The sequence below is a fragment of the Struthio camelus genome, chromosome 25 (assembly GCF_040807025.1).
Source record: "Struthio camelus isolate bStrCam1 chromosome 25, bStrCam1.hap1, whole genome shotgun sequence".
Taxonomy (NCBI): Eukaryota; Metazoa; Chordata; class Aves; order Struthioniformes; family Struthionidae; genus Struthio; species Struthio camelus.
In genome coordinates this window covers 3,677,191-3,687,895 of record NC_090966.1, presented here as the reverse complement: position 1 = coordinate 3,687,895, position 10,705 = coordinate 3,677,191, and the positions used below count along the sequence as shown (strand labels likewise).

The window sequence follows — 10,705 nt, the reverse complement described above, 5'->3', positions numbered from 1 at the left end:
GAGCATTGCTGATTAAGCACAGAGTTGACAATTCCTTTTCCTCTAGAGCGCCTCATGTTGAAGGAGACTTCTCTAAAAAGTTCCTCCCTCCTCCTTACTTTTCTAATCATTTCTATCATGCCCTGAAGGCGTAAGACAATGCTGCTAGAATCAGAGTGTTATGGACAACTGTACAAAGAGGTATGTGCCAGGCGCACACCGCTGCCAGGGAGATGAATAACTACAAGAGCAAAACTGATCCTGGGCATTCAAGGCTTTCTGCTAATTCTGATTCTGTCTCTTCTACGCTGGACCAGCTTCCCCCAATATGGCAAAACCAAAAGTGGTGGCACTCCTCTGATTGACAAAGAAGGTCCAGGTGACCAATTAGGAGAACGAGGAAGAGACCTCCTCCCATCCCTGCATGATCCAGTTTCTTTCCATCTACCTTTACAAAGATGGAGGGACACTCCTCAAATCCCTGAACAAGGTGATCCCTGCTGTCTCATCCTTCTCAGCAGCCTCATTTCTTCCAGGCGCCAAAACCTGTGCATCTTTTGTTTGTGCTCAAGAAAAACAGTAAAGTTCAGCTTGGGCCTGTGATTCCCAGCGTGAATAAAGCCTGGGACTAGCCAGGGGCCCAGCCTGGCTGGACTTTAGCATTCCAATGCTAAAGATAAAAAGAAACTCTTTTAGCTTTGGTTAGGATGGACAAGCAAGACGGAGAACAGCAGGTATGTTTACACACAGGTTCTTTCCGCTCACTCCTCTGTTTTATTTAAAAAAAAATCAGGTCTTGATGGTCCTCGAGGTCTATAACTAAATAGAGACCTGGAAATGATGGTGACACTCTCTGAGAAGGCAGATCTGAAGTGTTTGGGAGAGAAGACAGTTGTGTCTGGTCTCAACAGAAGCTTTTAATGACTACTGTTCTAACAACAAAAGTTACTAAGGGTGATTGCTATGTTTCCCACATTCCTATGCTATCAGAAAGGTTCTGAGAAAGCTCCAATTTTCAATGGAATTTCAGATGTACTCTATTTATTTGGAAGTGAGAGTATCGGGAATACTTCCAGCTTTCTATTCTCTCTACCTCTCCTGCACCCCTCCTCCCTTCTGATTTCTAGCTCATCTGTGAAATCAGGATGCTGCAAGAGGAAAAACGTACCTAGGGACGCAAAGGTTATTTTGCCAGTCACTGGAGCCCTAAGCATCAATACTGGATTGAAAGCCTTTCTGAAGGCGTGTTTCTGGCTCATCCTAAGTCACAGGCTTGATGCCATAATCCCTACATGAAAGGGTTATGCAGAGGGTCAGAATAGGTGATGAAAAAGTTTCCTTCCAGCCAAAACAATCCACGAACCTCCAAGGAAATCCACCATCCCCTGGCAAGAGTCAGGACCAGGCTTCCTGAAGTGTAACAATGTCTGGCTCCAGAATCACAGGGGCAGTGCCTCAGAAGGGCTATGAAATCATCTCTTCTGCTTGGGAGGTTCGACAAGCTACGTTGGCAGTGCCTGTCAGCTACAGACCACAAGGCTGGAGCACTGGGAACAAAACCAGGGCAGATACGCAGGGCAGAATGGCTTTAAAGCTAACGTGACACTGCTAAAGGGGAAAACCAGAAGGGCACTCAACCTGGCTTTTCAATGTAGCAAAAGTGAGTTCGGGGATCTCCTTTGCACATGCTAGAAAGCCATTGTGCAACCCAGTCTGCTTAGCAGGCCCAAGGTGGGAATGGCAGAAGCTGCTGCAAGTCAGGACCAAGGTACCTGTGCAGAACTGTGCGTGGGAGGCAAGGCCTGGAGTAGTAGGAGCGCAGCAGTTTCAGAGAGATTAATGAAGGAAGCTCAGACAGTATCTATCTGTAGGAGGCCTGGCTCAATCCAAGGCCAGTAACTTGTTGCTCTCTGAACACCAGCAACATAACCGGAAACAAAAGCATGTCTGCCCAGCACGGTTCACTTTGAGTGATGGCTTAAATACTTCAGCAGAAGCGGAATGAGGAGCATTAAGAAAGGCATTGAGCCACATTAATGGCTGCAGGCTCACAGGGCTGCAAGTTTTTGCATGAAGCCCAAGTTAAAACCAGGCAGACAACCGGGATGTAGCCTTCAAAGTAGTAACAAATGAATTACTAGACTTCATTTTCTCCCATTCAGGAGTTTACACTCAAAGGGGAGTCCATCAACTTTAAATAAACCATGTTTATAATTAAAAATATATTTTCCTGTGTTGCTTACAAAACCTTGGATGATTAATAAGGCATTTTTCACACTAATTATGGTGCTTGTTTACCCCAGCCAATAATTCTTCTTCCAGGGAGATAACGATATCCCAGAAGGAGGGCTCCCTTTAGGAACGAGGAGGGAAAGGACCCCAGGGAACTGCCTCAGGTACCAATAACACATGGGAGGTCTTTCAATGGAGGCAACAGAGCTGGTTACATGACTCATGTCACGTTAAACGCTCACAGGACTTCTTTGCTAAGCCTGATTTTTTGCCTGGATAAGACGAGGACACAGGAAGTTGCTCAGCTCCCAGAGGCCTTGAGCTGTGGTTTGCCTAGACTTTGCTTGAGGTACCAACCTTGCCAAGGGGCCAGACTTTGTAGGTCTAGCTCGAAAACATAACAGTGGCTGCACGGTCTCTGGTTTGAGGCAGGCTTGTGCCCAGCATTAGGGGCAAGTGGGAGAGACTGAAAGGGAATTTAGACTCTCCTCGAGTGCCTCCTCTGTCTTCAGCACTGTGGTTCCCTTCAGCTTCTTGAGCCCACAAGCTCAGCAGCAGGAATTGGAGAGCCAAGGAACACTCACTCCTCCCGGGTGCAGGCACATCTACACTATGCCCTCTAGTGAAGATGCACCAAGGGCAGGTCAGCAGTGAGGTATGATTTTTGAGTTGCCTCTACAGAAAAGGAGAGAAAACGTAGAAGCAGAAAAGGTCACAAAGTAGCTGGGAAGGAAAATCATCTCTGTACTGCATTTCTGCCTTCCAAAAACAACTGCTTCAAGCCCTATCTTCTCCTATGTCATTTGCAGACACTCAAAGGTCTCTTAACCCTTCAGGAAAAGGACAGAAGCGCAACAAACTGGACAAGAATTCTCTTCCCAGTTGTTTGATTCCTTTTCAATACTATTTTAAAAACCTAGATTTCAAAACAGCAATGGCACATCTTCATTCCTGCGGCAGCACTGCAGCCTGCCTTTGTCCTGGGTGAATGGATTTGCTGGGTCATCTTTCTGCAGGAAGGGCTGGAAGATCCTGACCCAAAAGCCTTCCATTAGCAGAACATACTGATACCTGCAGGGTGACAAACCGACTGTGGAAGTTATGAACCGAACGTGCTGCCTCATGACACAGCAGAGAGCACCACTGCAATTACTACGGCTCATTCCAATGCTCTACAAAGCAAGATGCTCCACTCCACTCACTGAAGACTCTTGTAGACTCTCCCAATGTAGCAATGACACTTCCTCATCTCTTTATCCTTTCTCCCTCATTTCAAGACAGCAGTTATTTCATCACCTATGTGTCCTTCTAGTTGACAGTTATTCTTAGGCAATTGTAAGCCATGAATACAATTGTCCAGCTAACAGAAGATACATGCTCCATGCAGCATGGACTGCTCTTGAGCCAGCAGTGCACACATCATAGGCCTTTTTGCCTCTTGAACTAATACAAGGCATCAGGCAAGAGCCACGATAATGGAAGAGAAGACAAACTACAGTCACTTAATAGTGTAACAAATCCTTCAGATCAGGGGCCCAGAAGCATGTGAGTTTCTGTGGAAGGCTGATTTATATTAAATCAAACCAGCACTGGAATATGTTACCTCAAAATTTATTCTAATATCTGCTGTACCACACCTTCAAAATAATAAAAGAAAACAAGCTGAGATAAAAGCTATCTGCTGTCAAAGGTGGGGGAATACCTTCAGAAAGCCACAGCGTTGGCTTCCTCTAAAAAAATTAACATAAGCGGTAGACAGTCTTCAGGTTTCTTATCAAAGACAGCTGTCTTGTCTACCTGGGTTTAGCACACCACAACAGAGTAGTTGTGACCTGGGATCTTGTGACCTGGGGGTTGCAGCGAACAAAAACGGTTCTGACCTCTCGAGCAGAAAAAGCAAGTAGTGGATTCAACGTAAGCCCTGGCCCCGTGAACTGCTTCTGATTCCCTGCACTCCAGAGGTGCCCTAAACTGGCAATAGCCCCACATTTTTGAAAAATCTGGATCCGCCCGGATGTGTACAGCACCTGAGCCATACTATACTAGCTCCTCAGATGAACATCCTTGTGGACAGTAATGGCAAGGCAGCACTATTTGCTTTCTCTGCAAGTCACCTGCACACCATGAGGCATCCATGAGGAAGCTGGCACAGAAAAGCTAGCATGCTCTCAGTTCATGCCCTCATTCAGTGTAATTTAACATCTGGACATGCACAAGCCTGCAAAAACAGAAGAGAGAGGGATGAAATAAGCTGGCTAAGGGATCCATATTAGGCCTAGCGACCAGTTGCAGAGAAGAGCAGATTTACAGGTTGCATGGTTTTTGCTCCCAAGACAATAGTACACCGCACAGAGGTGAGGTCAAAGGTTTCCTTCTGCTTCATATGGAAATTCAGAGTAAGAGTGTCTTGTTACTCAACTTGCTCAGCTGCTGTAAGACAGGAGATAATTCATGTTTTTAATAACTTAAGAAATGGTTATTTAAAAAACCAAGACTGCGAGTAAGACATTAGGTACTGCTTGGTCTCCTCTTAGAGCACTTGTCCTTAGCACAACTCACTTGAAGTGACGCTAGGCATTGTAAAAGGCGCTGAGGTCCTGCGTGTGCTGGCCTTCCTATCACAACATCCCACTAGGAGGAGACACTGCACAAGGCCACAGAGAAGCTCCCATCTAAAAAGCATGCTCCTTTTCCTCACAGCTGAGAGGCAACAGGCTTGCGGTATTTGCACTGGATCCATACTCGATACATCGTCATTTGTTTCCCACGGTTCACTTGCAACCGCCGATCAACCAAATTCTGGATCTTCTCCAGCCCAGCTGTTGTGAAGAGATCATCTAATTCATCTAGAAGCAGAGAGTAGGAAATTAAAGATGCTATAGCTTTCATTTAACTGATACCTACTCATATCGGGGGTGAAATTGAGTTGAAAGATTGGCTAGAAGAAACTCTCAGTCTCAACCTGACAGAGAAATGTAAAGATCACATAGCATTTCACTGCTGTATTACGGGTGGATTGAGATCACAGTTTATCTAGATTCCCTTGAGTTTACCTTCTGCTAAGGAAGGAAAGAAGTATTTGGAGGACAACTAGAATTACAGAAACTGGACAAAGAGAAAGCAACAGCAGTTCCAGACATAGCTTTTGCTTCTAGTAACCAATTAAGAGGGCCTACTCTGGCCACTAGGGACAGACCCCTTCCTTCCCCTTGTCTCCAGAGGGATTTCAGAATCTGTAAGAGCAAAGAACAGGATCAGACCTACGCTTTTAAAATGGCATCAATAAGGTCTGTGCTATATAGGCTGGAGGGGAACCGGATTCATTAACCGGATTTCATCAGTTGGAAAAAAATCCTTTAAAAAAACACACACCCAGCTGGGGCCCAATCAAAGCACTAGGAGTCCTGAAGGCTGCAACACTTCTACTGGCAGGTATTCCTGACCAAGCAAATAATTATTATAGTGCCCCAGCACAGAGGCCGTGGGCAAAGCCAGATCGAGTCCTGCTGAGCAGCAAAGAGCTAGTTCAACTGCAGCCTGGGAGCACGTGATTTATATGGAGTTTCTGTAGAAAAAGGCTAACAGGTCTCAGCTTGTGCTCTTTTATCAGATGCCTGCCATAGTGAAGCGTTTGCCAGACACGCATTAAACATTATTATTGTTGTGACAAACAAGCCTCGTGCAGTGGAGAAGGGAACAGTTCATGGTAGTCATGCCATGAACTCTAAAAACTCTAAACTCTAATACTGACCATGCAAATGGGCCTCAGTGGAACCGACTGGAGGTGCAAGTTGGTGGTCAGCGGAGAGATATACAACCCCTGTTGAGAATACGAAGCAGCAACAGAACTAGGGAGGCTGCTGCAGCCCTGTGCCAAACCATGCTCTTCCTATTCCCTCCTGTGAGAATGGTACAGTTAAAAGAACTTCCTTCAAGTGAAGCTCCTCCAACCCCACCCCTCCCAGTGAAGTAAACTCACTGGTCTTTCTTTCAGACTATCCTGCACTAAATGAGGAGTGCACCATTCCACATTACTATCAATAAGTGACAGGCCCAGGTCCCCACGCAAACGTTAGACACTGAACACTTCATACCGCTCTAGGAAATACAGGCTGGAAAGAGCTAGGGGCAAATATTCAGAGTACATGGGCAAAAAGAGGTGAGTAGAGTCAGGTGGATGTTTTCTAGTCTCCTACCTTGTGTGAAGAAGTAGACTCTGGTGCCATCACCTCTCACATAGAAGTTATCAGACAGACATTGACCTTAGGGCAAGAGGGATTTAAACAGTTACCAGCTATCATTTAAAAATCAACAACTGCTATCCAACTGCATATAATGACAAGAGGCACTTCTCCTCCCAGCACACGCTGTGCTTAAGGGGAATTAAGGAACTGCCTCTTAAAGAGGGCAGAGACTACTCCAAAGAAGCATCATCTATTACTGATCTGGCAAGACTCCCCAGGGGAAGGGAAAATACCTTTCTTAAACCGAAGCTGGGCCAGGTCATAACGGCCATAATCTCGTAACAAAATCATTCCTCCTGGCTTCAGAAGGCGACTCAGTCTGTTAACAATGCACTGCATCCTGAAGAAAGAGTAAATAGCAATATTCAGCAGCCTGCAAAATCATGCTTGTTTCCATAGCTTATTAGAACAAATTCAGCTCTCCAAAAAGAAAGTACAAAGTTTTACATGTGTTTAAACCTCTTAGGAAAAGCTACCAAAAGCTAGCACTTTTCTGAGGTCTCTCAGACTTAGGTGGGTTGATTTTATTTGGCCATCTTATTTCTGACACTCCCCAGTTCTGCTTTTTTCTACAAGCACAACTTAGCCCTTTGCAGCAGGGATTAATTGCTCTCTCTTACTAATTACAAAAGTTACTCCACTGGTTTCTATAAAACGAGCAAAAATGTGATCTTGAAGAAAAATGCTGTGGAACAAAAATAAAGGGAACAAGAAAGAGAGAACAAGACTATTTATGTCATTTATTTGCATCACATTCCTCATTCATTCCCTGCTCTTCTAGGTTGCAACACATTGTCACACTACTGTCCCACACGTTGTCACGGTTCTAAACTGTTCCAAATCTGTTCCCTCCCTTCTCCCCATCTTCTATATGAGAAATTCATCTGGCCTTTGCCTATAAATCTAGCAGTGTACCTTCCACAAAGGAGTGCTGATTGCCCAGTGTGGCTGCAGTTCAGAACAGGTGAGCTGGGACCGCAGCAAGACTTCAACTATAGCCACTCAGCACTTCAGAAAGTCGCATTTGCATTGTACCACAACTAAACCAAAGATTTGCTGCAGAAGCAAGTACCTGCACATTCCATTTGCAGGGGATTAAACAGAAAACACAAACTGGGCCAGACACAGAGCAAAGTTTTCCTCAACTTTAATTCTCCTTCATATGAGGAGATCTATTTTGAAGCTTTACACATACCTAGCAGAGCCCTGACACATAAATACACACCAAACACCTTGTTTTTATAATTTTTGCATTAGCTCTACTAGTCCCACCTCCACACATTCACCCATTGTGGGCTCAGGTACATCAGCCTAATCTAAGAATATTGCCAAGGACACGTAGAAGTATTTCCCCATTAGCTGTTGCCCGTCAGTGCCCATCAAATGTTTCCTAAGTACTCCGTTGAAGATAGACACTTTTCATTTAACAAGATTACCTCTCTTTCCTCCTACTGCAGAGTTCATGCTAATAATAATTCAGCTTTGAACTGCCAACAGCCTCTCTGCAGCATGTATGCAACACAAAATGTGAATCATACCACGTAATATTTCCTTACTTCTTTAAACAAACTACATGGTACTATATGGTACTACACGGTACACATCATTTTACTATCTGGCAAGTGCTGAAACTAAATAACACTGAGGAGTACAGTGAGGCATTTATTAGCGAGTCTAGTTGCTCTCTCTGGCTTTTTTGCAACAAGATCTCTTGGCAACAAGTAAATGAAGTAGGAGAGTCTTCTTGATATTCCTGTAATCACTAGGTTGTGTATCCAAAAGAGGCACAACTTTAAAAATGCATCAGTCATGCAGGCTGTTTTAGTCCTTGACATTACTGTCAGATCAGTAAAATTTTACTGACCCCAGTTGTAGAGATGAACAAATTGAGACACTAAGATTACGGAGACATTGCCAGGGATTTTTAGGTCCAAGATGTAGGTTGACAAAACTGTAATAAGAAGCCTTAACCAAACTGAATGAAACAGAAGAAGGTGCACAGCTTGGCATATGCTTCCCAGTGGTCACTAGCAACACTAACAGAAAGTTTTTACTTTGGCTGTATTGTTTTAAAGACTCCCTATTAAGAAACTCCAGTTGCATGTGCATTGTCTTCTGCTATCACAAGGAATTATTAGAACTTACTTCTCTGGAAGAATCGCTGAGAGAACAAAAATAAGAATAACAATGTCGAGACTCTCTTCTGGCATTGGGAAAGGACTTTGGTCATTGCACAGGTCATGGACAAATGCAAAGCAGCGAGAAGAATCGTATTCTGCATTGGTCTGTAATTAAGGGGAGAGATGTGAGAGGACACGTTTGCAGACCTTGAACTCAGTGATATCTGGACCTAGGAGCATTTTAACTTTCACGTAATAAAATGGAGTGCCCAAAGGCTTGTTTCAGCCTCACTGGACTGACTGAAGCATATAGCGCTATTCTACTGTACAGTGATGTCAGACAGGGATAGGGGTGAACTGTGAAAAATAAGTACACATGGGAGATTTACACAGAGCTTTGAACTTGTTACATTCAGTCCATCAGCACTGCCAAAAAAGCAAAACTGGATTGAGGGATTATTGCAATTTTATGGTCAGATTTCCCACTAATAGTGGTTAGAAGCAAGGGATTTACACTGTTAACCTAAAAATCTTTACAAAAGTGAGTGTGTCAGGGCTCCTCTCTATATCCCTGAAATCAATATTCATTTCAGTTACAAGCAAATTATGTCATACACCCCAAATATCATACCTGGCTGCCTAAAGTTAGGCTCTTATAATCACATTTAGACTCCTAGAATAAGTGGTCTTTTTTCTAAAGCTGCTACTATGGACTGTAGTCAGCATCTATAAACAGTGCTTGTGATAGCTGAGCGGATGAAATGGTATGCTGGATCTACTGCTGCGTCCCACATCTTATCTCATGAAGTGACCGATTACATTTGAGACTCCATACATTCTCAGTTCTGTTCTGACCCCAAATTTGTCAGCAATATTTGTCATTTGACTAAACCACCTCCAACCACCCAACCACCACTCCACCACCCAACCACCTCCTCCAAAGACAACGGTACCCCTCCTCAGCTGTCTGTGCAGAAGCGATCAGACCATGTTCCCAGAACTGCCGTGACAGTAATGCACACACAAATCAAAACCAACTTCAGCTGTTGTTAAAAAATAGCCTGAAAATTTTCAAGGTTCAGCAGCTACTCAATTAGAAGAGCACTGGATTTAGAGAAGTGCTGCCAACCACAGGGGAAAGAAAATCTGGTTGACAGGTCTGCTGCCAACAGGACATTTTGTGAACTCCTGCTTCCTTCATTTCTACAATCCTTGATGGCTCATCTTCCTGATTTACCAGTATCATAGGTCAGCACCAGGGCTAGCTAAAAACAATAAGCTGCCCACAGAGCTCGACCGGTGGCAGCTTTGGAATATTTGTGTTTAGGTGCAATTGGCATCAAGTACTTACTACCTTCATAAGTCACTGCTGAGTTTACCTGGACAAGATCCACAGCTATCGTAGAAAAATCACAGCAATAAACAAAAAGCCCTGGGTCACTGAAATAAATAAAAGAAGCTATCATCATTTGTATAAAGGTGCTCCACAGGAATTACAGAAGTATCTTGAATATCCAGAATTGAGAGCCAGAAATCTTATGTTTTAGTCTCTCTGCCAATGATCTGTTGTGTAATATCTTGTGGATCACTTTGCTCCTTTATGCCTCAGTTATTCTCATATGCAATTGACTGCTTACAATTCTGTCAGGAGAAGGAGAGACTGCAAGGCCTGTATGAAAATGCTTTCAGAAAGAGACATGCAAACTAGCAGCATGTTTTATTGGTTGCATTCTAAGACCAAAGATTTCCAAGCTCAAAACACTGTCATTTGAAGTCACAGATCGCAAATGTGTCATTTGCATCTGGCCTCTTCTCTATGAGATTGCCTATACTAAAAACACAGGCAGCACTTTTCCAGTTGTTTTCAGATGTTGGTACATCATGCAAGGAAAAACCTATTGAGAAGTACTTACTTGTTGGTTTGTAAAATTGGGAAGACTGTATTTCCAGCACCACAGCCAACCTACACAGACAGAGTGGTGGGTACATAGTTAAAATCGTTTCTTCAGCACGTCCCATGCAGCTAATCTCAAATCATCTCTCTACAGCCAAGCTACAAAGAACAACTCATGAGTAACAACTGAGTATAGCAATGAGCATTTGCAAATATGACTGCAAGATCTGACTACG

At 43.8% G+C, this 10,705-nt stretch overlaps 1 protein-coding gene across 2 annotated transcripts in view; it reads right to left on the bottom strand.

The window, feature by feature from the left end:
* Positions 1-761: 761 nt before the first annotated feature.
* METTL2A (methyltransferase 2A, tRNA N3-cytidine) overlaps positions 762-10,705 on the bottom strand; it is an 18,738-nt gene continuing 8,794 nt past the window's right edge. The window contains exons 4-10 of one of the 2 annotated variants that reach the window (XR_011136275.1): positions 10,489-10,538; positions 9,955-10,015; positions 8,601-8,740; positions 6,689-6,795; positions 6,408-6,473; positions 4,771-5,057; positions 762-4,641 (exon numbers count right to left, since the gene is read on the bottom strand). Coding sequence is in view for 1 of the 2 variants with exons in the window: in XM_068918927.1 (XP_068775028.1) it covers positions 4,906-5,057; positions 6,408-6,473; positions 6,689-6,795; positions 8,601-8,740; positions 9,955-10,015; positions 10,489-10,538 (576 nt within the window). In the remaining variant the exon portion in view is untranslated. Of the gene's footprint in view, positions 5,058-6,407; positions 6,474-6,688; positions 6,796-8,600; positions 8,741-9,954; positions 10,016-10,488; positions 10,539-10,705 lie in introns of both variants that reach the window. The other variant, XM_068918927.1, reaches the window with a different exon arrangement.